The sequence below is a fragment of the Calonectris borealis genome, chromosome 21, assembly GCF_964195595.1.
Source record: "Calonectris borealis chromosome 21, bCalBor7.hap1.2, whole genome shotgun sequence".
In the NCBI taxonomy this organism is placed as follows: Eukaryota; Metazoa; Chordata; class Aves; order Procellariiformes; family Procellariidae; genus Calonectris; species Calonectris borealis.
In genome coordinates, this window is record NC_134332.1 from 12397185 (window position 1) to 12424987 (window position 27803).

A 27803-nucleotide genomic window follows, 5' to 3' on the forward strand; every position below is an offset into this window, starting at 1 on the left:
CGCTTTTAATGACTAGACAGGTTTTTTAATAGCTGAAGCACCAAAGACTTGATTTTGTCAAAATGTACAGTGTGTCTGAACTTAGGTTCCTGAAAATCTGCCCAAACTGGCAAGACTGAGCGTATGTGTGGGGAGGAAAGGGAGGAGAGGCAGGAGGCAGGGAGCCTGGGGTAAGAGAGAGGTGTGGTTCCTGTGCAGCCGCGTTCCTTGCTGCAGGCTGAACACCAGCTCCGCAGTGGGGTTTGCTCTGGGGCGAGAGCCCGAGCATGCTGCTCACCCAGGGCCGTGCTGGAGCAGGGACGGCCCTGCGCACCACTGGTGGGGCAGACCCACCCCGTGGGGCAGGCGGTTTAGTGGGCTCGTTTGCCAAAGGCTGGTCCTGTGGTAGCAATAACCCCATAATGACTACTGGGCAGCAGGTAGATCACCCCGCACTTGGAGGGGTGATCTGGGGGACACCTTCCTTACTAGGTGTCACTCCATCAAGTCCGTCTGTTTATAGCACGTGCTTGAGTCCCTCAGCTCCATGAGGAGGACCGTGCCTTGTGCCTGGGGCACTGAGTGCCCAGTGCTGTGTGCCATGTCCTCCATCCCACACATCCCTTGCCTCTTAGCCAAGCGGATGACTTGGTGAGCTGGGGCTGCACAGCACCCGTCCTGCCGGACAGGTCTGTGTCAGCCTCTCCAGGTCAGCTCCCTTCCTGTGTTGCCTCACCGAGGGCACACTGCCATCGTGAAGCAGCGTGGCTCAGGCACAGCTATGCTTCGAGAGGTGGTGGGGATCCTCCTTGCCTGCAGGAGCCCAGCAGGTGATGTAAGAAGTTTCCTGTTTATATTGCTCTGTTTTCTTTCCCTATGAGTTTTCTGACAAGTTAATGCATGCTTACATTCTCCAGGCTTGGAAAAAGTCTTCAGCAGGATGATGTGGAGGCAAGAGCACTCGGGGTTAATTGCTGGGGATGTCGCCTGTGACTGTTGCATTTCAGCAGGAATGGTTTTGCTGGCATTCCCGTGCAGCCCCGGGACTGGCGAGCTCTTATTCCCAGCTGCTTTTTGCTCCACCGCTCGTGTCCTCCTGCGAGGCTCTGCAAGTGGCATGGTGCGGCCTGCCTGGTGCTGCCGTGGCAGGCAGTCGGGCAGTGACCGGCAGCTCAGCTGGGTGGGGAAGCATCAGAGGGGCCCGAGTGGCTGCTCAGCAGGGACCCTGTCCCCAAGGGGCAGCGCTGTGGGCCAGGCCTGGCCCTGCTGGCTCCTGGGAGCCAAGGACCCGGGTCCTGGATCCGCTCCCATGCTGCCCAGGCCGGTTGTCGGGCAGGGGCAGGAAGGGGAGAGTGGGGTCAGCCTGGACTGCTGTGCCTCCCTGGAGGTGGGTCGGGTGCCTCGCCACGTAGCTCCCCGCGGAACCAGCTTGGGTCTTTCTACTAGATATTTGATGGGTTAGCATGGCAGGGTTATTCCTAAGAGGGTGTGTGGTGTGGGTTGGAGTTCTTGGGTTTTTTTCAGCGTGAAGTCAGAGTATAACAGTGCCAGGCCTCCCTTCCTCCGGAGGGGCGGCGGTGCCAGCCTGCCAGTGCAGGGGCCCTTCAGGTGGCTTGGTCAGCTTTGATCCAGCTGTGCTCTGGGCAGCGAGTTGTAGAGGAGATTATATCAACTGAAGTGGTGCACTTGCACCTCAAAAATTATTTGGTATTGTTGTAAGTAATGTAAAGTTCCTAAAGCTTACAGAGGTTAGATAAAAAGTGCATTTGACAGCAACTTGTATAGCACTAATTTTACAGTTGCACACTGTGTCTATTGCTGCCTGTTGAGTTTTGAGCATCTTTAATGTGGGAACAAAGAAGACAAAACTGGCTAACACAAGAAAAACTGAAACATAGAACTCAAACCATATTAATTAACAAAGTGATTAAATCTGGTTGTAGTCCCTCAAACTGTTTCTAACAAGGACGGGGTTCAAGCTAAGTGTTCCTATATGCCAACAGTTTTTCCAAGCAGTCTGCTTTCTGAGTTTCTTTTCACCAGGACTGACTTACCCGTAGGGGAGGGAGGTGCATGTGGATTTTATATATTCCTAAACTAGCACTTTAGGAAAGAGTTGAATTCAAGGAATAATAAAGAAAGAAAAAATCCCACCAAAATCCTGTTTTAAAATGTTACTATTTAAAAATGATGCATGTTTCTTTGCAGAAGCCTGGCCACAAAAGCTGTGTGTGTCATACAAGGGCTTGAGCTGAGCAGGGACTTGTGAACAGCAGTTGCCGAAATGCGAAGAGCAGCCAATGCACTTTGCTCCCTTTGCTGATCAGACAATAAACATGCTTTTCTGTCCCGCACTTTGGATAATTAGAGGGTCTTGTCAGCACACATCTCTTGCTTCCTGCGCAGAGTCTCTGCTCAACAAAACAGGGGTGCAAACAGTAACAACGAATGTCAGCTCTTTGTTATCAGGCTGCTCTGTGGCCAAGGTCTTACTCAATTCAGTAAAATTAGACTTGGAAGAGCTGCAGTGCAGTGGTTTGCCCCCATCTGAGAGGTATTAGGCAGAAGTTCGGCTGTGCTTCTGTGTAGCTTCAGACCACGCTAAAGCCTCCTGTTGGGAGCCATCAGTCGGGCATTAGTCTGGTGGGGTGATCTTATTTCTGCTACCCTTCTCCTCTCTTATTCGCCAGCAAACCTTTTGAGGCAGGGGCTCTTGCCAGCTTGCACTGTGCAGGGCGAGTGCCCAGCTGCTAATAGAGCAGAGCCCTTTCCCTGGGCACGGTGCTGCCTTGTGCCCACTCCTTGAATCAGCTCGAATGCGAGATTCTTCTGCCTTTCTCTTCCTGCATGTGCCTCTGTCTCTTTGGTGAAGGGCCCAGGGTGTGTTTCCTTTGCCCTCCATGCGGTGTGTGCCACTGGTTCGACTGGACACAGGGTTGCATTGGAGAGGGACGTTTGCAGGGTGCGTCCTTGCACGCGGCACTGCTGCTAAAGTCTGCGAGTGACCAGGGCTTTCCCCCGCTGCTGGAAGCAGCTTTTTGGCCTAGGAGCCAGAATTCCTTAAAGGCTTTTCTGTGAAAATAATACTGAGATTGGGCAGTTTTTGTGCTTTGTCTACATGGACCGCTCCTCACAGCTTGCCCCAGTGCGCCCTTGCGTGTAGGGTGGTAATGAGAGCCTCGATATGCTGACTTTTCCAAACTATTGTTTGGAGACTGTAACCAAATTTGCTGTTTTCTCATTAGAATAGCCTTTGTCAGAGCATCTTTAATCAACGGACTCCCAAGAGACAGTGTTTTTAGAACTTCTTTTTATACCTCCTCTTGGAAGTTCTTTGCATTGCACCTCGTGAAGAAACTAATGAGATGCTGTGAGAGTTCGGGCTACCGTTAATTAGAAGAAGTCTGAGGAAGAAGTACTGCACATATATTAACTTTATCTTGGCTCACATGTCTCCTCTCTCCCTCTGTCTCTTTCCAGGTTGCACAAACAGCAGATGGCTTGGATGCTGACCTCTGGAAAGATGGCTTATTTAAATCCAAGGTCACAAGATACCTGTGCTTCACAAGATCATTTTCAAAAGAAAATGTAAGTCCATTTGCTGAGTGTCTGCATGATTTGCATCTGTGCCTGGTATGCTCTTACCCATAAGATGATTCATTTTATGGAGCCAATTATAATTCAAGCAGGCATTTCACTGGGTTTGGGTGAGTCAGGAGGCAAACTGCAATGGCTAGATATTTGCATTTTGTCGGTGTTCTTCATGGAAAGAAATCGCTGGCAAAATCTGCAATAAAAGCAGCAGAAAAGAGAATGCTTGCATTTCAGCAGCTCCCTCACGCTAGCATTTCCTGCTGTAGCAACGGGCACTGCATGCTCACGATCCTGATGAATTTCTAACTCTTAATTACCTAGAGAAGCAAATGCTGCAGGTAGTGTTGATGAAGGAAATACTAGTTTCCAAATCCAGGGGCATCATAGGTATTTTCTTGCAGGACTAGCTTTTCTTTCTTTGTTGTTTTTGGTGGTGATTCTTGAAAATTTGCCCAGATTGTGCATATGCTACCATATTCTTGTAATCTTCTAGTATGGCTATTGAGCATAAGTTAATTTCTGATTAGTGGCAGTTGTCTGCCCACATCCTCCGTGGAGGAGAGGAGACCATGTGCAGTGAGAGCCTGAAGCCTTCTACTGTGTTTTTGGTTGAGGCTAGTGTGAAAACTTCCTCTTTTCTGGAGGATCTATTTAATTCTACAATGAATGCACTCCATCTAGTGGGTAATCCTGCTTTTTGTCGTGTTTTGGATATTCACAGTGACTCAGTTGTCAGGGTATGGAGATAACATTTTGTACTCATGCTTTCACCAACAGCAGGAACAGAAAAGCGACCGCGACTTCAGAGGTTGATCACGGGTCCTGACAGGAAAGCTGGAGGCTGCCAGTTTCCAACATTTGACCTTTATTCCATCCGCTTCCCTGCCTGCCTCTAGATTAAAATAAAGCTCCAGAGCTATGGGAAGTACTGCTTCCTGGGGTGCATGGACAATAATTGTGCTTTTCATCCTGGAGTACCTGCAGTAGGAGGAGTAATAGCCCCAGAATAGGCAGGGAGGATATTAAACAGAAAGACTTGTGATGATTTGAGTATTAAGTTTTTCTGTGGCTACCTTAAATGCGAGGTTGTCAGAAATAATTACAGGATAGTAGCAACTGCTGGCTAGCAGAGACAGTGTAAATACCCTCAGTCAGTGCCTGTTGGACTTTTGGTATGAATCCTCTGCTCAGCACGGTTTGGGAATATGTTCCTCATATTGATGAGGAGTGAATTAAAGGGAGCGTGGGGGGAGGACTGCCAGTCCCAGCGGCGCGGCAGCCTGGTGTGTGAGGCATGGCACGAGTCGCCGTGTCCTGCGCGCGGGTTATCTCAAGCCCTGCGTCAGTGGCATGTTAGACCCGCAGGTGCTTCTGGCAGAGCTCCAGGGCAGCAGCCTGCAGGCAGTGCTGCCGGTGTTTGGGTGCTGGTGTGGAGCTGGTGCTCCTGTGGTTCATCGCAGCTGTACCCGATGGACAGCGGGAGCGCCCTCTCTTCTCGGAGGGTGGATTTCCCAAGGCCAGTCAGCTTTGGCCAGCTGAGCGGGCTCCCTCCCGAGGACACCCCTCTGCCCGTGCTAGACAGAACATGCGCTCATGTTGCTTGAGGCCATGGGCTTTGCGTGTGCGAGGGGGCCTTTTTGTGAGGCAGAGACCAGACTGGTAGATGCTGGCGCCAATCCGGCCGCCCCTGGGAAGCACGCAGAGCTGATCAGCCCTCCTGGTCCTCCGGCTGCGGGAAGGCTGGAAGCGGGCTGATGGGCTTGGGAGGAGGAGGGGACCAGACTGGTGGGGGAGCAGCACCCTTGTCCCTGGTTAGCCTAGCAAGAGTTTTCCTTCCCCTCTCAGTCCTCTCTGGCCACACAGGGGTACAATGTGCTGCCTGACTGGGGACCTCCGAGGGTTAAAAGGCCTCAGTCCCCTGTAGCAGTGACCTAGAGCCCTCATCCAAGAGGAAGAGGCTCCTCTTGCCTGGACATTGATGTGTTGCTGCGCTTTGGGTTGGAAGTTTTACCGCTCAGGGTTTTTTTGTTTTTAACAAAAACACTGGGAACTATTTGTCCTGAAGAATATGTCGTAGTTAGCAGAGTTAATGCACCTCAGATGCCTGGTTTATAACAGAGACAGTCTGTAGTGTCTCTTTATCAGAATCGTCATTCTCAACAGCTTACAATATTTGACAGATTATGAGGATATTGCTGGTATTTGAGTGTCATGGTGAGGAGGCGCCGAATGGTGCATCTCTCAAATGGGGAGGCTTTGTGCCCTTTTCCTCTGATGGCAGAGCATCAGTGCTGACTCCCAGTGTTTCACCAGCTAACAAACTTATCAGGGGCCTCTCTCCTACTTGTCTACTGTTGATGGAGGGATGATCGTTGGTTCAGCTGAAAGTTGCACGCTGATGTAACGCAGCCAGGCAGTTTGTATAAACAAAACATGAAAGATGAATCAGGAGCAACCACTTCATCTACCATTTGCTGTGCCAGGACCATATTAACTGATACATGCAGGCTTCGCAGCATCCAGCATTGCTTCATCTGAGATTTCCTGGCCAAAGGAAGGATGGAGGTATGTGGGGGCTGCCCGGCCTCGGCCGCTTTGCCTTGAGCAAAGGACGTGTGCCACGCTTGTGTGTGGTGGGACAGGGCTGCAGGCATGGTGGCCCTCCTGGTGCGGAGTTGACCATGAAATGCAGAACCTCCAAAAAATAAACTCGGACTTGATCTCCCCTTATTTCAGAGGCTGCAAATTTAAATATATTTTAAAATAGTTCAGTGTAACAATCGGAGAGTAGAGGTTTGCCTGAAATACTCTGCCAGATAAAAACTAAAGGAGGTACTTAGCAACTGGTAACAGTAAAACACACTGACATGGTTTGATGGCTTAGGATGAAATTTTAATTGTTCTGTATTGCATTTCTGTTTATAAAGGCTGTGTAGTAACTAAAGTGTGTTTTTCTTCCATACATGAATCCAGATTATTGGCAGCAATGCTGGTTTTAATGAGAACTGCAAAGAAAATCTGGTCTCTAAACAATTGTGGAGGCTGTCATTCTGAATTGTGTTTTGAGCTCTTCAAGCCTTGATTAATAGGACGAGGCATCAGTTCAGAATTCATATGGACTCCAAATGAAGTTCTTCGTTCCAAATGGCCTGCTCTTCTGGAGTGCTCCTGCGTTTGGAGCTAGAACCATGTCTATTCAGTACTAATTAGCTAATGCTTGTAATAACTTTGGCTGTGTCTGCATGAACCATCTTCCCGTAATGCTTTCTGCTGTTACTGTCATAGAAATGTCATGTTGCTATTGTAGATGTAGTGTGTGTGAGAACTAAGCTTAGTGGATGAGTTGGTGGAGGTAGTACTTTGAACTGCCGTGTTTCCAAAGGGAGGAGTTTGGTTGTGCTTCTGAGGATCCAGAAGTATGGCAGTGGATGAGATGTAAGAATCTGTAAATGCTGACAGTTGTCTGGTATCTCCTAGTCAATCATCATGTAGTTCCTGCAGAGGGATCAGTTGCAAATGTTGGTACCCCCTTATCATTTTTAAAGTTGGTGGTCAGATACAATGACAAGGCGTCTTGGGGTTCAGCAGGTGAGAAGAGCTGTGTTTGAATTTGGTGACGTTATAGTCAACTGTTTCTTTTCTCTCTCCAAAGAGTCATTTAGGCAACGTCTTGGTTGATATGAAGCTCATTGATATCAAGGACACTTTACCTGTGGGCTTCATCCCCATCCAGGAGACCATCGATACACGTAAGTTGGCATCTGTTCTTCAGTCCCATGCCTTGAGAGCAGCCGCTCCACCGGTGCCTGTGTGGTCGGACGGTGGAGGGCTGTGTCCCAGGTAGGGGGACGCTCTCGGCACTGCTGCTCTCTGGGGTTACATGTACATGTTTGGAGGCAGCTCTGGACTGCAATGAAACAGCCTTCGGTTTTCCTGTACTCTTCAGGCTTTTTAATACCGCTGCCTGACTGTCACGAGCTCATCTGCGAGAGCAGCACAGCTCTGGGGCTGGAAGGAATAGTTTGTTCTTTCATTTTGCAAGGGTGGACTAGGCGTAGTGGGAGCAGAGCTGCTGTGCTGGGGGATGTTCACAAATTGATACCAAAAGGAAGGGCATGTGCTCATGGTGCTGCATTCATGCAAGCCAGTTTTACACCTCCCTCCATGAACAAACGAAGGCCCATGTCCTGGCAGGTAGTGCTGAGGATGGTGGGGTATGTTTGCGCTTGCTGAGAGAAGGCACAAGTGGAATGTCCAGGGAAAATACCATCCTCATTTCTGCAAGGCAGAAATGGCTTTGCTGCCGCATTTAACCCACCAGTTCCCAATGTATTTGCATCCCCCAAGACTCATGGCAGTGGCAACTGGAGCCGCATCTGGTCACAGCACTTTGCTCTGCAGCAGGCATCAAGTGCTTTGGGCTTGCAGTGTGGAGGAGGCTGGGGACGAGCCCCATGGGAGCTGAGTGCAGAAGGGCTGCAGGACACCGTGCGCTGGTGCTGAGTGTACAGCTACTGCTCAAGAGCAGGGTTGGTACCAGTGCTCGTCAGTAATGAAATCCAGCCTGGTTATGAGTGGAAGGGAGTTAAATGAGCCTGCTTTGCAGGGCATAATTCATCCAGGTCTGCAGCAGATGAGGATGGTTTTTCAGTCACTACCGCCCTGGTTCTGATTTGAACCCATGACCTAGAAGTGAAAAGCTCTGCAGCCCATTTCCCAGTCTCCTGGGTCACCCCCTTTCCCTGGAGAATTCCTGGGCGCTTGTGGCGCGGGGGAGAGTCATCGGCTTATCCTGCTCGCCCTTGGGAGTGCTGGACACTTACCGTGTGCTGCTGTAATTTTTGTGAAAGTCCTGGTGGAAGGGGACCTTAATTAATTTAAAATGCATTGGATTGTGACCCATACAATCTTTAAAGCAGAGGCACTGTCTGTATTAATGAAGTGGTGCATATCCCTGCCTCCATTAGCATGAATGAACACATTTCGATTGACTGTTCATATGTTTACTTAAAATTAACTCTGGTTAAGGATGTGTAATTAATGAATCCAGCTCCTAAACCAAGTTTGCTACAGACTGCAGACTCTAGCCAAGTGTGAAAGAGACCAAAGACAAAAGCAAGTAGTCAGTTTAGTGCCTCTTATTTAACTTTCACAGTAAGTACAGATTTTGTTCAGAGTTAAATTTGTGGTTATACACGTTTCTGTGCTTTCTCTAAGTGACGGTTGACTTGAAGTAAATATATTAAATATAGTACTTCTTACTAGGTTCTGAGAAAATTTTCAGATGTGGAAGCCTTAAACCCTGGGCTCCTAAAACCACTTTTAGGCACTTCAAATAAAAGCCCTCATTTTCCAAAGCAGGAGAAGAGTAGACTTCAGGGATACAGGTATTTAACATCTCTAAAAAGCAGCACAGTAACTGCAAAGCTGCCTGCACAGATGCTGTATTGTGACACACCTCGTACTGCCTGTACATTTATTGGTGCTGGTGCGACAGCAGATTTCGGAGGCTGGGATGGATTGCTTTCTCCAAGGTGCGGATTATGAAACAGGAGGAGCCTATAGAGACAGGGCTGCTTGCCATCTGTTGAAGTGAGAGCATATTTTTAAGCTGAAGGATATTTATTCATATTAAACTGAAGGGTTTTTATTTTGCAGGCACTTGTTTGTAGTTGTTGGTTTCCAGATTTTCATTCAGTGTCTGCACTTTAGATTTTCAGTGTATCAATAGACTTCTGTCATGTCTTTCAAGTTCCTGCATTCACAAATAGAAACCTCACCTTGCTCACATTGAGACTCTCACAGACTCTTTAGGCTGAGATAGAGCAATGGTTTCCAAGCACTGCAAATCTGTATCTGTGTGCCAGTACCACCTGCTGTCATGCGACTGACCCATAGCTGGATGTGGATTGCATCCACATGCAGACAGACAGCGTTGCACATACATTAATTCATTATATAGATAAGCCTTAACTCTGGTGGGCTTGAGTTTTGCTTGATGGATAACATGGAAACTGCTCTGCGGTGCGTACCAGGAAAGGGCCATGCAGCAGATTCGTCCACCCTGAACACAGGTCAGTGCAGCACAGTTGCCCTGTAGGAGGTCCTAGCAATTACTGCTTTGTAAATCTGGTTTATCCCTACAAAGATACCAGGGTAAACACGATGGGGGTATCATTTCAGTGCTTGCTGACTGAGTCAGGAGAGGTCATTAACACTTATGTTGCGTGAGATTTGGGCAGTCAGCTTTTACTGTTAGCCACCCTGCATGGCAGTCTGTTCTTCTGCCTCCTGCTCCTCTCGGTTTGGTTGGCTGTTTGGAAGCACTTGGCAGAATAAACTGACCAGTTGTGTCAGCAGCTTCCAGGTATGTTCCTAGAGGCAATACTTGTGGGAGGAATATTTAGATACAAGTATCCAGGCCAGTAAGGCAAACATTACCTTGGAAAGAGAAAGCGGATGTGAGAAGTATGTGGAAGTGGAAAAATCACCTGCCGTTTCTGTTCTGTGATGCAGTACTCTGTGGCATACGTGATGTCTTATCTTCTCTGCAGAGGGTAGTAGGGAGTATTGGTTTATCACACTGCCTAATAACAAATCTCACACAGTGTACAGAAGGCTCCTGATAGAAAATTTTTCCAGTCACTGAATGGCACTGCACTATCTGGTTTGCTGACATATATTTGTTCTTTGGCGCCAGTTCCTGCCATAATTATCTGCCTAATATCTGGAGAGACAATAAATAACATTTATACCCTAATTTTGCATAAAAAGCACACTGTGTCCTGGGTTGTTTTTGCAGAAGAAATAGCTTTCAGAAAGAAGAGGCTGTGCATTAAATTCATCCCTCGAGATTCTACAGAGGCAGCGATCTGTGATATCCGAATCCTGGGTAGATCTAAACAAGCCCCTCCTCAGTACACGTTCATAGGGTAAGTACCCCTCACTCCTGAAGCTGTTGTCATAAATTCAATTGTACCAAGGCTAAGCACTCTGTTTTCCTGTAATTACTAAGTAGTAGTTTGTAAGAGCTGAAGCTTGTCATTAGAAAAGTCTACATAAGTACAAGTGTTACTGAATTTGATGTAGGAATTAACAAACGCCTTTTTTTTTTTCTCCCAATTGGACTGGTTCTCACTAACCAAGGTGTTTGTGAAACACGTCAGTGCTTGATACTTGTGCCCATGTGCAGCATTTGCTTGTAGCATTAGAATCATAGAATCATTAAGGTTGGAAAAGACCTCCAAGATCATCGAGTCCAACCGTCAACCCAACACCCCCATTCCCACTAACCATGTCCCTAAGCGCCTCATCTACACGTCTTTTAAATACTTCCAGGGATGGAGACTCAACCGCTTCCCGGGGCAGCCTGTTCCAAGGCCTGACCACTCTTTCAGTAAAGAAATTTCTCCTAATGTCCAATCTAAACCTCCCCTGGCACAACTTGAGGCCATTTCCTCTTGTCCTATCGCTTGTTACTTGGGAGAAGAGACCGACCCCCACCTGGCTGCAACCTCCTTTCAGGTAGTTGTAGAGAGCGATGAGGTCTCCCCTCAGCCTCCTCTTCTCCAGGCTGAACAACCCCAGTTCCCTCAGCCGCTCCTCATCAGACTTGTGCTCCAGGCCCTTCACCAGCTTCGTTGCCCTCCTCTGGACACGCTCCAGCACCTCAGTTAATGTCTTCTGTGTTGATTACACAGGGAGTTGAACAACATGGGCATTTGGTACCGGATGGGCAGAGTTCCACGCAACCATGAATCTTCACAGCCTGCGACTCCTCCTTCCCAAGTATCGTCTTCGACACCAGCTCCAAACCTGCTGAGGTGAGTTTTCTGCTTTCCAGCCCCTTCTGCTTGATGCTGCGTGGTGTATTGTTACTAACCTTGCCTGGCGGAATCAATACCAGAGTACCACATCAGTGTGAATGATTACGTATCATGATCTGATAATGAGGGAATGTGTGGTTCTTTCAAGTATTTGCCTACTGGAAGTTTCTTCGGCTGTCGTTGTATAAAGACATACGGGTGAAGAAGTCAGAAGAAGCAGAAAGCCTGCAGGGGAAGGGAAATGGCAAACTACACCTTTCCTTTGCTTTAAACTGTGCTGGATATTGTAGTTTCCAACAAGTACACGTGGTCACCCCTGGAGGGTGGGCCAGAACTATAGCCAAGCCAATTTCTTTCCTTGACCAAAGGGAGGGAGAAGCGTTCATACAGATTTTAATGCAAGGGAGGCAAGTTTTTTGCTCATTCTCCAGGACCAGTCCATGGTTTGAAGTACTGGCCCTGTTTTTTCTTTTCTTGAACCCGACTGCTGTTCTCCAGTCTTGCAGCTGACATTGAGCATGCAGAGCAGACTGCTCATCCTGCAGTGACTGACAGGAGTAGCACTTCTGGGCAGACGCTGGCATAGTGTCTGTCCAGGTTGTTTTCCCTGTGTTATGGATGATATTTGTGTGTGCATATAAATGTATGCACTGGTGTGTATACTTGCATATAATAGTAGTCCTGTATTGACAGCTTACTTGCTGGATTTCTCTGGACAAAACAGAGTGTTGTTAAGCAACAAACCAACCCAGACAGAGGTTAAACTGAGTGCTTTATACTCCTGGCATTTGCTATGAAAGCACAGCATCCAGTGTGAGACGGGCTCCTACTGATGTGGTTCATTGACTGAACTCCGGGCCGGGCTATTGCCAGGGGGCAGCATGTTCTTTATGGGTCCCTTTGGGCTTTTGCTCAATTAAGCAAACATGTATTTTTGCACTAGGCATTTGGTATACTGCAGATGTATGCGTTTACAGTATTACAATAACTGTTGAGAGCTAGAATTTCGAAGGAGACAGTGGAGGGGAATTCCAGCGGGATTGGTTGTATACAAAGGTCATTGTATCGTATGGGTGGAAAATACTAATGTCCTTCGGCGTCTTGATTTTACAGGTCATTTCAGAGTGGCGCTTTTAAACTGCTGTAAACTGTTCCAGAAAAAGCTATTAGGTATCTTTTTAAGGCAGTATCTTTTTAAGTCCGTGACCCAGACTTAAATCTACTGTCTTGCGGTGGCTCTTTGAACTCTCCAATGCATTTGGGCGTTTCTTTCACTGAGAGTTTTGCTCAGTCGCCTGCCATGCCGTGGCACACTGCTTTCCGTCCTGTACTGTGTACTTTCCGTCCAGGTGTGCTGTAGGCAGAGATGCTGTCTCAAACAGAGATGGAGATGAAAAGCCAGCAATCTTCTGGAGATTTCAACCTGTCCCACCGGGAGCTGATATGTTGTTTTGAAGCTCCGCTGGATGTAAGCTACATGTTAGCACAGGCCATGCAAGATGAGAGAAAAAGGTGTCTTGATTTTAGAGCACAGATCTTCATTTTCTGTCTGCAAGAAATTCCTGCCTGGGCAGATTTCCACAATAAAGAGAAAAAATTATCATAGCAAGAGAATGTCAATGGCAGTCCTTAATCACTAAGTGTGGAAGGGTCATTTTATGGCCGAGCAGGGAAGGCTGCAGAGCAGCGTCAGAGCTATTGGGAACAGGGCCAAAATTACAGCTCAGAGCATCAGTGACAGTCTGAAAAGAAGTGTTTACAAGGCTTATATATTTTATAACCTCTTGTTGTACAGTTTATGGTTTACAATGGCTGCAAGGAAATTGGATCAGTTTTGTTTTACTTGCCAAATAAAGCAAATGTCAAAATAGTCAATATAAAATGTATTCTAATTTGGCTGAGTTAAAACAGCCACTATGCAGTGGAATAATTGAATGTTACATTAATGCTTCCTAGTAAAACCACCTGTCTGTAGCCAGCTCCACTCTCATGCTCTGTGTGTGATTTACAGGTAACTTTTACACCACCAGCCTGATCATTCAAAGCATCTTTCATGTCTGTTTTTTTTACTCTGATTATTTATTATCCAATATATTTTTTTAAGAAATAGAGATGTATATAAAGGTGCATCCTGCAAATATTTCATTATTACTGGGAACATATACTACTTGAAAGCCTTTTCTAATACTTTATCAGCAATGTGGTAAGTTACTCAACACTTAATGTTTGTGGAAGATTGTAGTCACAAGTAACCTCTTCTTTTTACGTCACCATAGAGAAATGAGATTACACTGGTATCCAGTTTGATGTTTTATTCCCTGTGGATATATCCTGACAGGAACAGCAGTGAGTTATTCTGATGCTGCCGTGAGTGCTAAGAGGAAATCAGTGAGCAGTGCTGAATAGAGAGCACTGTGGAGATTCTGCCATTAGGCTGGTCAGATATTTAAGCTATTCTCTTCAGTTGCTGTCTAGCATTACAAAATAACTTTAAATCAAGAGGATATGCTTGGGTGCTTCAGAACAATTGCTAACCCTGGATATAAACTAAACCAGTAAAACACAGCAGTGAGCTTCTGCACAGCAAAACCTTCCTAAATGGAAGGACTTTTTACTGTGGGAGATGTTTATTTCTGCACCGGCCATGTTTCCTCCTCTGATCCAAGATGTAAGTTACTGATGGCAGTGGATGGCAGCACATCAGAGTTTTGTCATGTGTCAGAGGTTTGACCTCCACAGCTTGCTGCACGTCAGCAGTGCTGCTTCTGCTGCTCGTGTCACGGGGTTACGGCTCACAGTCAGAGCTGCACAAGGGGAGGCTTTGTTTGGTATTTGTGCTGGACTGCATATGTTATTTTTCAGCCATTTCTTCTCCTTGGTGTTCCGTACTGCAGGCATCTGGCTTAATGGTCTCTAACGGCAGCCCTCGCCATCTCAGTGAGGATGGCATGCTGTGCTGTGCAGCACAACCGTGCCGTTGTGCAAGGCATCAAGCTGCTTTACTGTCTTTTCTCTCCAAATCCTGCGACAGCTTCTTGGCACTAATGGCAGCCTGGAGAAATGCACTTGCAGTTTCCCATCCTAGAAGACTGCTACTAAAGAACTACTGTTGTTGACTTGAGTCGCCAGTGGGAGTTTAATGTAACTTTCCTCAGTACCTCTGTTCTGTGTTCAAGGCCTGCACTCCCCGGTGCTGCATGGTGACATCGCTTTGGGGAACAAGAAGGTAATCCTCCCCCAAAAGAGGTGCTAGTAACAGGTAATTCACCTGGCCCTTTGCACACTTTTGCTTCACCCAGCCTGTGGATCAGCGATTGCCAGTGCATGGGCTGGGGACTTGGAGAAAAGTACGCGTTTGAGCAGTGTCTTGGGGCTCAGCCTCTCCATGCCTCAAGCTGTGTTGGAGTAGGCTGGAGCAGGATTTGCGCGTGATGTTCTCCTCTTCGAGTCCAGTTCCAGTCTTTTGGGAGCAAGTTCCTGACTTCTGTGAATGCACGCAGAGCCAACCTCGAACCATTTTGCCTTGTGGCTGCTATGCAAAGGCTCCCGTCACAGTCACAGTGCTTTGTGAGCCTGTATGGCTTCTGTGGTTCGGGAGTGCATTTCGCATCCCTTCTCGAGGTGCTGCAGGAGTCTCTACCACCGTCGTTCAAACAGCCCTCTCGCAATTTGTCAGCTGCAAGCAAGATGTCAGTCAGTGCTGCTGAAGTGTGTTTTACAGTGACAGACATAATTGCACTTAACTTTTTGCGTGGATGTTATCAATCTGTGATGGATACTTTGGGAAATGGAGCACTCTGATTGCAGATGATGTGTCACAGGCGTTTAATCTTCCTTTCGGAGAGACCGGGATTCAGTCACAACTTTTACTTGTTGATGTCACGTTTTGAAAATGTAGATTTGCGTTGACCCTGGGAATCATTCAGTCATTTAGTTTGCAGGGCTGTCATCTGAAAGGTTAATGGCTTACCAGGGAGAAGGAAGATCTTGCTGCAATCCACTTGTATTCATATTGTGCATTAGCGTGGCTGGGCGCTTGGCGTTTCGGTTCAGAAGGGCAGAACTCCTCCAGCTGCCTTCCCGGGATGCCTGTGGCATGTCTCCATGGCTGTTCTAGTTGAGAACCACAGAGGTAGGGCAGGGGAGAGGCCAGGCCAGTCCTGGGGCAGGGGGTAAGCCCGAGCTGCAGGTCTTGGTGGGGCTCATGGTGCCCGCTGCTGTCCGGGAGGCAGAGCTGCAAGTCGGTCGCTTGTGCTCTGGACTGACCAGAAAGGCACACAGGTGAGCAAAACAGTGTCTACATCTGCTTGCTGCATCTCCAAGCGTGCCTGGAGATCAGGAGAGGTGGCAGAGCTGGCGGGATGCCTGGCCTGGCCAGGAGAGGCCAGCAGCGTGGGAGCACTGCAGCTCGGGAGGGAGTTGCTGTCCTGGTGGGGTGGCAGTTGGGAACGCCAAGCGGCTCCCTCGGGTTTCTCGCACATGGGGCTCTTGGCGCAGCCAGGCGCGAGCCGTCGTGGGGACCAGCAGAAGGAGGCAGCAGTTTGCAGAGCCAGACGGAGAGAGGATCGGGAGAGGGGTGGCCGCTTCCCTGAGAGCGGCACGCTGCTGGTGCAGCACGGCTGCCCGCTCCCATGCACACAGCAAGGGGGACGGCTGAAGCTGGCACAAGCCAGCCGGATCGAAAGCGCACAGTTTTCTCCTGGTTAGCAAGGCGACGTGACCGGGCTGGCCTGAGAGGCCACGGGCAGCGAGCATGGGGTGAGCTGGAGTGTGGCAGCCTGTCGCGGTCAGGGGGAGCCAGGCAAAGCCTCCCGGGTGCAGGGGGTCTGTGTCCAGCCAGGCAATGCAAAATGCCCACCAAGGGCTGGCAAGGGACCGGGCTGCTGGTGCTGGGGCCCATCTGGAAAAGGCAGTGGGTGCTCCGTACCGCCCCGGCTGCAGGCCCACCACAGGGCCCCGTGCTGGTCTGTCCCAGGGGAGGCGGCGGTCCCTCTGGATTCTGCCTGTGGGCAATGCTCAGGGACAGAGCAGCATGTGTGCCTCTTCCTGCTGCCTGCCTCCTCCCTGCGGGTCCGGGCTTCTGCAGGGAAAGGGGCTGTGTGCCGTGCCAGACCCAGGGCCCCAGCATAGTCTGCTGTGCTTGTAACTCCTGCCTGATCCGCACGGCTAATAAGCTAGAGAAACAGCTCATTTGTGCTGCAGCTCACACCCCTCGCAGCTGTGGGTCTGCAGCGTGGCTGGCAGACGTCCCTCCCCACGTGCCCTCTCTGTGCTCTGAGCACAGCTGGTCTGTGCCACCAAGTGCTCAGGTCTTGAAATACTGATCTGGCAGGAGTATTGCACCAGGAAAGTGCTGCTCTGGTTTTGATAAGAAGATAACAACTGCCCTACTTAAACCCCTGAAATAAGATGCGTAAATTTTCCTCCCATGCTCCCAATTACCTTTTAAATAGTTAAGCTACCCCTCCTTAGACAACGGAAATTTGCTCCTGTTCCTCTGCTCCCAGTGGAGTTTAATGTTAAGGAATGTAAGAATTTCCTTTCTAGGCAGAGAAGTCTGATTTTTCAAATTGATTTATTAATGGTATTTGAACTTTGTCGTGCAAGCTTGGAAAGTGATCAGTGTGTGGCTTTCTGCTGGAGGCTGATGATGTGCAATAGGTGGCAGCTAATAAAGCAGCACCAACAAGCCCGTATGTTGGAGACCTGAACTCAGTGTGATGATAAGCCAGTCTTACTCTGTGCAGTGGGTTAATTGAAGGGAAGCGGGAAGCCATTTACCTTCCCTATTTTTTTAAGTAGCAACAATATTATTTATAAATAACTATCTTAATTTTTTCTTTAAGACATCTAAAATAGATTTTATGGAGAGTCTGTAGAGGAGAAGGTTCCAGGGTTTCAGTGCTTTTCTGCTCTGGTGGGGAACAAAGCCAAGACTTCAGAAAGCTGCCGTGGACTGGAGGCAGACACCACTGGTAGCCTGATGGCCAGGATGCTTTCGCAGAGTGGTGGTATCTACCTTAAAGTCCCTCATCTGAACCAGATGCTACCAAATAAGGAGTACTTTGGGATGAATGTTTCTGGTTTGACTGGAAACTGCCCTGAGAAATGTTGCCAGTGGGATCTCTTGACAGTCTGATCGTTCCTACAAAATGTTTCCTTCTTGATGGAGTTGCATTTTCTAATCTGTTTCATCAAAAGAGCTCTAAAGTAAAATTACCTTCTGATTTACAACTAATAAATCGTATTCTTTGGCTTGAATGCTCAAATCACTTGTATTGTGAAATACAGCACAATATTCCTGGTTTTAAATTATGTCCCCTACAAAAGGCCAAGGATACAAGAGTACAAGGGCTGTGTTCACATCACAGTAGCTATGGATTAAAAAAAAAAAACAATGAGATTGAAACAGTAAGTTAAAGCTTGGAGGAAGTGTTTCCGTAGACCCATTCCAGTGGGTACGGTAAGAAGCAAAATTTAAGGATGAAATTCTTGAAAATCCGTGATGCGTGTACGCTGTGCAAATCTGAACATGATGGTTGGTTTGAGTGGGTAAGGCGTGCTGGCATACATTTATTCAGAGTCTGTTTCCCATAAGGAATTTGTTATGAAACTGCACTGACCGTATGGCTTGCATCCAACTCAGCTGGATGAAGACGTGCAAAAATTGGTCACAGTCCAGTATGTTTTAGTGGTAGAAAATGATGATTAGGAAAAAATGTTTAAACAATATGAGTGGTTTCCAGGCACAAGAATCCCTTGCAGCAGCCGAGAGAGAGAGACATTAACTGTAGTTAGAAGTTTGATTGATATAGCTGATTTTGAGGATGCATTGAAAAATTTGGGGAATGCTCTGAGTGAAGAGGGTTTGATATCCTTAGAGTCATTTTTCTTTATAGAGCCATGTTTCTGGTATAGTAATATTCCTGGAGGCATATTTTCTTTAGGGTATAGCGAAGGGTCTTTAAGTACAAACCGAAGATATTCATTCAAAGAACCTATATACTCAGTTGTTAAATAAGCCCTGTAGGGGAATTGAGCATTTTTTCCCTAAAACTTCTGTGTTGTCTGCTATTTAATATGATCTCTGCCACTGTTGATTTGTAATCTGTGCTTTCACCCTGAAGTGCATGTGGTTGTGTTCAGATATTTCCTTCTTTAAATCAATCACTTTCACCATTTTCCAAAACACTTCTCGAGTTTATTGCTTTTAGTAAAGTGTTTGGACTGTCATTATTTATTACTGGCAAGGTGCTGACAACGTGCTCTTCCCAAATGAGTCTTTATGTGGAATATTTATTTAACAGGTTTTTCGGGGGAGGCATTGCTGCTCGCCATGGGCTGGGCTGTGCCTGCAGCACCCCAGTGCTGCGGGATCTGCCGGGGCGGCAGCCTCCCTCGGCGCCCGGCCCCTGGCAAGGGGCTCGCCTCGGAGGTATGCTTCTCGTGGGACAGGTGAGCCCAGGCTTTGTTGTGCTGATTAATTTGACAGAATTTAAAATCTGAACCGAGGAAGCTTACACTGTGTGTAATTTATCTTTTTGGAGTATTTCTGCTGTTTGGCAATTTTTCCCTACTGCTTCATTATCTGAAAACTCCTGACTCTGGAGAGTAGCGAGTGAAGGATGTGGAAAGCTGCGCTCTTCCCGCTGCAGCCTCCAGAGACACCGCGCTGCTCATCTAAGACAACCACTTCATAAGCACTTCATGCTTACAGTATGAGGTCTTAGTTCTTTGATGCAGTCCTCTGCCTATAACAATTTAATGGGCTACAGCTCAGACTTTCAAGCAGTGTAAATTAAACTTGTTGGGTTTTTTCTATTGTTTGGCAGCTGTTCTATCCTGGTTACTTAAGTCCTCTGATCTAAATTAACCCCTGTATAGAGGAAGCTGCAGGAGCTTCATTCTGTATTAAGCCTTACATTTTGGGTTGCTGGTCTGCAGTAGATCATGCTCCCTTGTTAGCATCATCAGGGTTTGTTCCGTTCAGCTGGTGATTGCTTTAGTTTTGACAGAATAGCGCAACATTATTTTCCCCTGTCTTCGAGGCGTGGTTGTTTCGGGAGGGGGATACGCAGAGGCATGCTGTGTGTAGTGCATTGAGTACGCGTGCTGCAGACAGGCCTTTTTCCCTTTCTACAGCTGGGAAAATTAAATGGGTAAATCTAAAAGTGGAAAGAATCACTCACTCCCTTTTTCATTCTGTCATGCATTTGGGCTTTTATAAAATCTGAATCTGGCACCACCAGCTCTCATTGATTTTTGGGAAACAGGATATTTTAGTAGCTTGGAATGAGATGAAATGCTTGCGAAGCCCATATGTTGCTTGTTTTAGGGAAAGGGTCAGGAAGGTTTTAGAAAGTATTTAAATATTTGGTTTACACGATTAGAATGGACTTCATTCCAGACAATCTATTACCCGAGGTGATTCTTGCCTCACAGTTTTGTTTTTCATTGCAGTTCTTTGGAGTATGAGGTAGGTGTTCTGGCATCGCAATGCCTGAGCACAGTAAAAGTTAGGGACTGTGAATAAATACTGTAGATGGGATTCTGGACACTGCCGGAGCCATAGATATCTGCTGTGGCGTTGTCTGTAAGCTGCAGTTTGGAAAATGCATTCTGGTAGAGTGAGCAGTTGCTGAGAGGTCCTCTGATGTCTGTCAGTGAAACTCCAGCAGCTCGTTTCTTAGAAATGGGCTTTTTCCTCCCTCCATAGGCAATGCTTTCAAGTTGGATTACGTTTCTTGAGAGCTACAGCCAGCCTGATACTAACTTCTTATAGGTGTTTCTTCAGCTTTCTACAGCTTGGAATTTAATTATTCTCTCAGTTTTTCACGAGACATGATCTTTGCCTAATCCATTGATTATGGAAGATACAATTCTTTTTATTTGAAGGTATTCCTATGAGACTTCAGTTTTTCTGGCACTGTTCCTAAGTTCATTTAAAATAAATTGCAGTCGTGACAGTGGTACATCAAAGAACAGGACAATTCCAGTCTGCATCATGCAGTATGGTTTCTAATATATTTGATAACATGGGGCAGTTCTTAAAAGTTTTGCCTGATTTCTCTACGATGCTCATCCAATCCAGTTGGAAAGCAAAAACTTGCCGTTGTTCTTTTGCTGTGCATTGTTGATATTTTTATATGAATTATGAAGCATTCTTTGATATCTGGCATTTCCCCTTATGATCCTTTGTTACTTTTTATGAGTACTTGCCCCCTAACTTCAAAAGCAGTTCATCACCTTCCTGCAGACAGATATTAATAACTGATTTGGTACTGTCGGGCATTCCTGGGCCTGTTTTATGCGAGTTTCTCTCAAAAAACATTCAAAAAGTAGCCATAACGTGCACAGACCTCAAACCGCCTTTGCTAGCACGTGAAAGAGCGCTCTCATCACGTGCTTCTTCTGTTGCTGTCGTATGTAGACTTATTCCATAGACTTAATGACTAAAAGAAAAACTGAAGTTAAGAGAGTAATTAAATCTACTCTGTCCTGAACTGTGCTGTTGCAGTTGTTTCATCCTAAATTGCCTGGAAGTTATCGTGTGTTGGGGAAAAATATTTTTTGTGTTTAACTCATGCTGGAACAGAGTGGTTTTGACTTCAGCGTTGGAGAGAGCGGGCTGGAGCCCTGATGGCTGTCCTCGCTGGGGCAGGCGTCCATCCATCCCGGCAGCGCCAAATCTGTGTCATTGCTTTCATTCAGTGAGGAGGGAGAAAGCTACTTTTTGTGACCGTTCAAAAGGAAAATAATTGGCATGGGGGTAGTTAATGTGAGTTGCCATTCCTTAACATTAGAGATTCCACTAAAGTACTAATAACTACTGTTAATATCTTTCAGTGGAAACTTTCAGAGTAAACGAGCACTGGTTGAAGCAGTATTTAACGGCATGCTGCTGGCATGATAAGAATGCAAATAAGCGTTATTAGCCTAATGATTTTGCTGTCGCCATGGCTGTGCAGTAGTAGTGTTGTGAATATGTCATGCAGTACCCATGAATTTGGAAAGTGTGTCAAAACACAACTTCAATTAGTTTGCTCTAATTATGGCTCTAGAGAGTTCATAACTATATCACTCCTCATTAGAAGAGGTTTTCTTATATGGATTAATACAGCTCAAAGGGATCTTTGAGCGATATGAGGCAGAGCTGTGCAGAGGGAGGATGCCCACGGTGTGGCGGGAGGTGCAGTGGGTCCGGAGCAGCGCTGGGGTCTGGCCCCGTCCCGTGAGCTCCCGGTGCAGGGCAGGGGCTGGGAAGCCGCCTGTGCAGGGCGGGCCGGACCGGGTGGCTGTGCCAAGTCAGCCGGTGAGTGGCTGCTTCGGTATCCCTCAGAAGAGGCTTTTGTCCCTCGGCATGTGAACCTGGCAGATGATTCTAGACAGGCTCTTCAGTTTTAAAAAAAACCAACCAACCAACCAAACAAAAAAACCCAAACAAGCAACAAAAAAACCCCACACCACCAAAAAAAACCCCACCAAACAAACAACAAAAAACCAAAACAAAACACAAAAGCCCTAGTAGGAACCATACTGGATGCTAAAATAGAGATTTGGCCTGAAAGCTTTACTCAGATAAAGGTCAAGGAGCGTAGGTAGTCAGAAGCCTGTGTCAGTCTGGTATCTCCAGAGGAGCCCTGCAGGATGCCAAATGTCCGTGTACCTTTCTCAGGGTATTTGTAGTGTCTTTGGAATACTGTCTTCTCCTATTGCCTGAGCATGTTCTTGCTTTGCAGAACAGGGAAAAGATTCTTGTGCTCACAGGTGAGCAGTTGGTGAAGGGTTAAAGTAGTAATTGTTTAAATCTTTTAGGCTTTCCTCCCAGTTCTGTGATAATTTGATGAAGAACTTCACCCTAATTAAATATTCAAATTAGGAATAAGTGTCAATATGGCTTCCCATTGCCTGGAATGATGATTAATTGTATTCAAAACTCTAGTGGCCACTGTAATCTAAACCAAGCCGTTGTTCTTGATTATTTCTGCACACATTTACCATGTTTTTGTTTTAAAATTTAAACTAGTAATTGATTTGCCATATGCTGCAGAGCTGCACATACTTTCACGATCTGTGTTTAGGAACTTGGGGACTTTGTAATTGGGATTTTCTTGCTTTTCAATGGCAGCCTCTTTTTTTTTTTTTTTTTTTGTCTTCTACAACGCAAAATGATTTGGCTTTCACAACGCATAAGGAAAATGCATTATGCAACCAACTTAGTAGGTATACGTTATATTGATCCTGGCCAAAGTTTGCATTTAAAAAAAATTAGACTTTGTTTCCCATTTTTCCCTACAATGTCATGCTTTTAAAAAAAGGAAGGGGGAAGGGGAGAACTGATCTCCTTCTAGCAGTTACTGCCCTCTGTCTTGTGGTCTTGCAGCTAAATGTTCTCCTTGGAGAAACCTGGCTCTCCTCAGTGCATCTCAGTGGGAGTGATGAAATACCCATTCTTCCTACCTCAGAGATGGAGAGTGGCCATGGGGTTGGGGCGCAGGCCGTTGTTCCCAAACGCCCTCATAACAGCCCGCGTCCGAGCTCCCCAGTGCTGGCGTCGGCCGCGGCTGAACAGGCACTTTCGGCTCACGAGCCCCATGAGCGGTTGCAGGAGTGCCGGCCCGCTGAGAGCAGGTCTCACGGTGCATCCCCACATGTAGCATTTGTAATTCCCCCTGCTGCGAGGGAATACCTCGGTGTGTCTTTAACCTTGATACATCTGAAATGGAGAGCAAACGGGATCCCCTGCGGAGTTAGGCAGCGAGGTCTGGATACGTCATCTTCTGCTGCCGTATTTGTGCATGTGTGGTCACGGTCCCTTGGATGGCGAGCGATTTATTTTAATTACACGCGTGGAACGTGCACACCGCTGCAACATATGGCGCTCGTGAAACTTGGTGCTTGTGTGAGCTGCCAGGCACACTTGTGGCCACTGAGGACTTGGTTCAGAAAGTCTTTTGCAAACTAAGGATTCGGAGCTTTATGGGAAGGCTGCTGCATGACGGCTGCTTCGTGGTGCTTACGCAGTGCCCGCCACGAGCTGCCGGTGTGGGACGGTCTCCTTGGCCCTCTGGCTGAAGGGGTGCTCGTCACCTCCCTCGCAGCCTGCGGTGGTCCGGCCGGCTTGGTGGTGGGTTGTGGAAAGGAACTGTCCAGGTCGAAGAGGGTCAGCCTCTCCTGCAGCAGAAGCTGGTAGAAACTTTTAAAATACTCTGCTCAGAAATAGGCTTTTTAAGATCTGCTTTGTTTACTTCCAAAACAATTCCTGCTGTTTTGTTTGGGATGAAGAAAGTGGTCCCCTGTACAAGCAAGAGAAATTCAAAAATCTTTCTGTTAGCTGTTTTGGTGCCTCAGAAAGTATTTTTGGATACTGCTATTAAAAAACAAATGAAAAGCGTGTAATGCCTACAGGCAGTGGTCTTCTGTTTTAAAGTGTGTTCATGACAAACCTGCCTCTGCTCGGAGAGTCTCATATGGGTTGCGTTTTAAACAGCAAACTGTTAGCCAAATTTGAAAATATTTTCACACCATCTTTTTTTGGTTAGAAATAGCTTTGGGAAGCACAAGCAAACTCAAACTGATGTTTGCTTTTTCTTATTTTATCCGTGCTGTTCACCATCAGCTGCATCAAGATCTAAAAATATATAGTTCTTCACAAAATGTGTCCTGTTTTTAAAGGCAGATAATTTCCAGATGATTTGCTCGATAGATAAAACCTGCTAGCTAAGAATGTGGATTTGATGCTCTGCTGGAGAATACACAGGCCCTTTCTTGCAGATAGGGTGTTTGTGAGAGGACACAAAGGCCACCTGCTTTTTCTGGCAGGAGGGCGATGCCAAGGGTCTTGCCGTGTCCAGTAGCTCTCGCTCCCGTGAAGTGGTAGCTGCTGCCTCTGCCCTCATGCTACGCTAAGCCTCTCTATGAAGAGGGAGCATCTTCATTACGTATGGCAACGGGGTCCAGAAGATTAATGATAACATCTTATAAAAATTCACACAGACCTGGGATCAGCATTAGAAAAATACAGATTTGAATTAAAAGGGAAAAGCCTGAATCTCTCATCAAAGCATAGAAATCTGTGGGTTATCAATAACGGTTACTAGCAAAAAGTCTTTTCTCACGGCAGACTTCGGTGGAGCTCCATGGCTGGCCAGGTGGCCGCGCTGGCTGGACAGAGCAGGGAGAAGGGTGACGGCAGAGGCAGAGCCGTGTCCGCCGCGGTGAGCTGCCTTGCTCAGGCTCTCCCAAGCCCCAGCGCTCCTGTGCCCGGGCGGCTCTCCTGGGCTGTGTCCTGCTGGGCGGGGGGAGCTGGCGCTGGCTGTTCGTGCCCTGCCTGCGGGGCTGTCGGGTCCATCCGCAGTGTCAGAGGCTGGCGCAGAGCAACTCTGGGCTCCAGCAGCTTTGTGTGCAGCCCCCTCTCTGGCCCTAGAGCCTGATGAGAGTGGGGCTTGCTGGGTGTCGCATCCCACCCTGCCACACAGCCCGTTCCTGGGAAGGTCGCCCACCTTGTCTTCTAGCCTGTGTCCAGGCTTGCTATGTGCTGGGTTTTCCTTTTAATAAGCTCTGAGCCACTGAAAATAGTTTTGACTTCACTTCTATGAGCTCCATTTTTTCCTGTTTATAGGAAGGTTTAATGGAAGATGTAAAAATATTTCTCTGCTGCAGGAATGCTGGGCAGACTGTTGTTGTTGGGAGGGAGGGCGTCGTGCACTGCTGCAGCTAGAGAGATGACGAGTGAAATTTGGCTTCTCTTTTCTCAGGGGCGTAGGGTGTAGGGTAGCTTAGCATCTGCATCACCCCCTGCCTCAGGGAGCATGGGAGCATGCAGCAGGCTCTGGGTAGGTTTGGAGCAGGCCTTAGTCATCAAGAGAGTTTCAAAGATCTTATTTATGAATGTACTCAGAATTTTTTGGCACGGATAAATTCAAAGCACTTGCTGTTAGTGCTTTCTGCCTTGAAGGAAACGTGGTTGAGTCCCACAGGGTGTTCAGGCGCACTCTCGATGTCTTATGTTGAGACTTGTGTTTGCAGAGGGGGGATCGTACTCGCCAGCCACCACACAGGCTGTCCCCGAGTGCCGGCCCACGAAGAGCTGCCGTGTCCTGCCGGAGGGTGGATGGCTGCCTCTGTAGCGCTTTGGTCGTTGGCCGAGTCCCGTGTTCAGTGGGGCATAGGGGGCTTGCACCAGGGTGTAACGGTCTCACTTGCAGCTGGGCTGAGGAGCAAGTAAAGCAGCTGAACCAGTCTTGGTTGTAATGGTTGAATTGCCACCTCAGTCTCCTCCTGGTATTTGGGGTCCACTCCAGCTTTTACAAGCAATGTTAAAATTGATGTTTGCTGCTTAACCTGACCAGAATTGTCAGGCAAGAGCGAGCTGATGGCAGCAGTATCTTCCGTTTTGTAGTAACGTAATCTCTTGTTTCCCATCTCTCTTCCTTAGGCATATCTCGCTGACACTCCCTGCCAGCTTTCGAGGGAAAAGTCACAGCACTCGCCTGGACTTGGAGCACCAGCACTCAAATCTGTATGCCATATCAGGTAAGCTGGCGCACACAATGGTTTCTCTGCTCTTCTGTGTAATCGGAAGTGTAGCCAAGCAAAGCAGCCCTGCTTGCGCAAACAGCCAGGTGTGAGGTACCCATGAAACATACATCTAGCTTTTCCTCAGTACCATTTAAGTGTCGAGAGCAGAAGGGGCGCAGAGAGACCCCAGAAAGTGCCCAGGCACATGTGTTACTGGCAGCAAACGTTATTGATCACTGGGGAGATCGCAGCCCTTGGGGAGGGATACTGCTGCCCGCAGAGGTGCTAGGTGAGAGTTCTGATGGAAAGCAACACTGACACAAACTTTGCTCGTCATCTTTTTCGTGATCTTCACAGGTGAGTCATAAGAGATGACATCTCTGCCCGTTTTGCAGGAAGCATTGTCCTGCCTAGCAAGGATGAGTTTCGTACACGCTCAACATACACATTAAAACCGGACGATTTTACTCTTTCCCATTTCTATATTTTGAATACTGGCACTGCATAGATTTGTTTCCCCAGTATTAGGGCAAATTTGAAATAAGATGTTAGGATATGGGGGGGTTCTGCATTATTTTTAAGAAGCATGTGCTTGCACATGCATGGTTGGGTCTCTCTAGCTGCAGCTTGCTTTCTGTTCACAATTCCAGGCTAGTATACAAGTGCTAGAGCTAGTTATAGTTTCCAGATGTGTAAAAAACCTGCCAATGAATAATTTAGCTGGTTTTTATTTTTAACTACTACTAGTCTGCAGGGAAAATGTGTATTTAAATAGAATGGTGAGGATCAAGCCTGTTCCTTCACCCATGCAGGCACAGGTACTTGTTACTGTGCTTCCGGACCACACAGTGGGTTCGGTTTGGAGCTGGGGTCCCTGTGAGCAAGCCCTGACAGCTCTGCTCCTCTGGAGGAGGTCTTGTCTTTAAGTGCTTGCTTTCTTGAAGGAGGAGTGAGCTACAAAGGAATGTAGCCTGGTTGTCGGGGCCCAGGAAGAAATGCCTGTGGGAGTGAGAGGCAGGGATGCTTTACAGAGTCGTACCTCATGGAGTCTGTCACTCCTGGATGTGCCGAGAGCTTGTGTGGTCTGGAAGCTATTCATAAACCACAGCAAAAGGACTTTTCGTTCTGCAAACTAAAGAAAAACGTTAGGCGCAGCTGTGGCACAGCAGTGCGTTTCACCTGCCTCTTCTCTTATGGGGCTAGCTCGTATTTCAGCTGAGTAGTGCTGGGGTGCAAGAGAGTTTTCCTTAGAATTTTTTTTTTTTTTGAGTAATATTACAGCTGAAAAAATACTGTGATAGGCATGGTAGAATCACACGTAGCCACAGTTTTCTCTTTGTTAAGTCATTTTTGCAAGAGGAGAAAAATACTGGCTTTAAACCTGACTCTCTCAAAACCTAATGAAAGTACAGTCCCTTGCATCTGGCTTAAGGAGATTTTCAGGACAGTTTGGAAACCCAGAAAAAGCAGCACTGTGTTTAGTGGGCTGTACAATAGGTAGTGCTTGTGCATAATCAGGGAAGAGAAGATGGTAAAAACGTGCCATTCACAGGTTCTTGCTATTAACAGTGAGTGACACTTCTAACATGGGAACATGGCATTAATTCATGTACCATAATCAAAGGGTTATTTAAAAGGTAATCTCTGACTGAAACTGCAGCTTCGGGTTCCTAAATAGATAGAATATAACAATTGCATAATTCTTGTCAGTACTCGTTTTTCTTGTTACTCTCCTGCCCTGATAGATTTAGAAATGTAAGGGAAGGCATGTCCTTGTGTTCACATGAGACAGTCCTGCATGGAGGACGGAAAGCTGCGCTTTCTCTCCTGAGAAAGCATCAAATGTGCAAACAGCGAGGCAGCAGCTCTGCATGAATGTTACTG

At 47.2% G+C, this 27803-nt stretch overlaps 1 protein-coding gene across 12 annotated transcripts in view; it reads left to right on the plus strand.

Moving 5' to 3' along the window:
- Positions 1–27803, plus strand: part of MVB12B (multivesicular body subunit 12B) — a 74631-nt gene that overhangs the window by 10154 nt on the left and 36674 nt on the right. For all 12 annotated transcript variants that reach the window (XR_012676828.1, XR_012676829.1, XM_075170912.1 and 9 more), the window contains 5 exons: positions 3460–3567; positions 7226–7322; positions 10376–10505; positions 11274–11396; positions 25837–25934. Coding sequence is in view for 10 of the 12 variants with exons in the window: in XM_075170912.1 (XP_075027013.1) it covers positions 3460–3567; positions 7226–7322; positions 10376–10505; positions 11274–11396; positions 25837–25934 (556 nt within the window). In the remaining 2 variants the exon portion in view is untranslated. The remainder of the gene's footprint in view (positions 1–3459; positions 3568–7225; positions 7323–10375; positions 10506–11273; positions 11397–25836; positions 25935–27803) is intronic.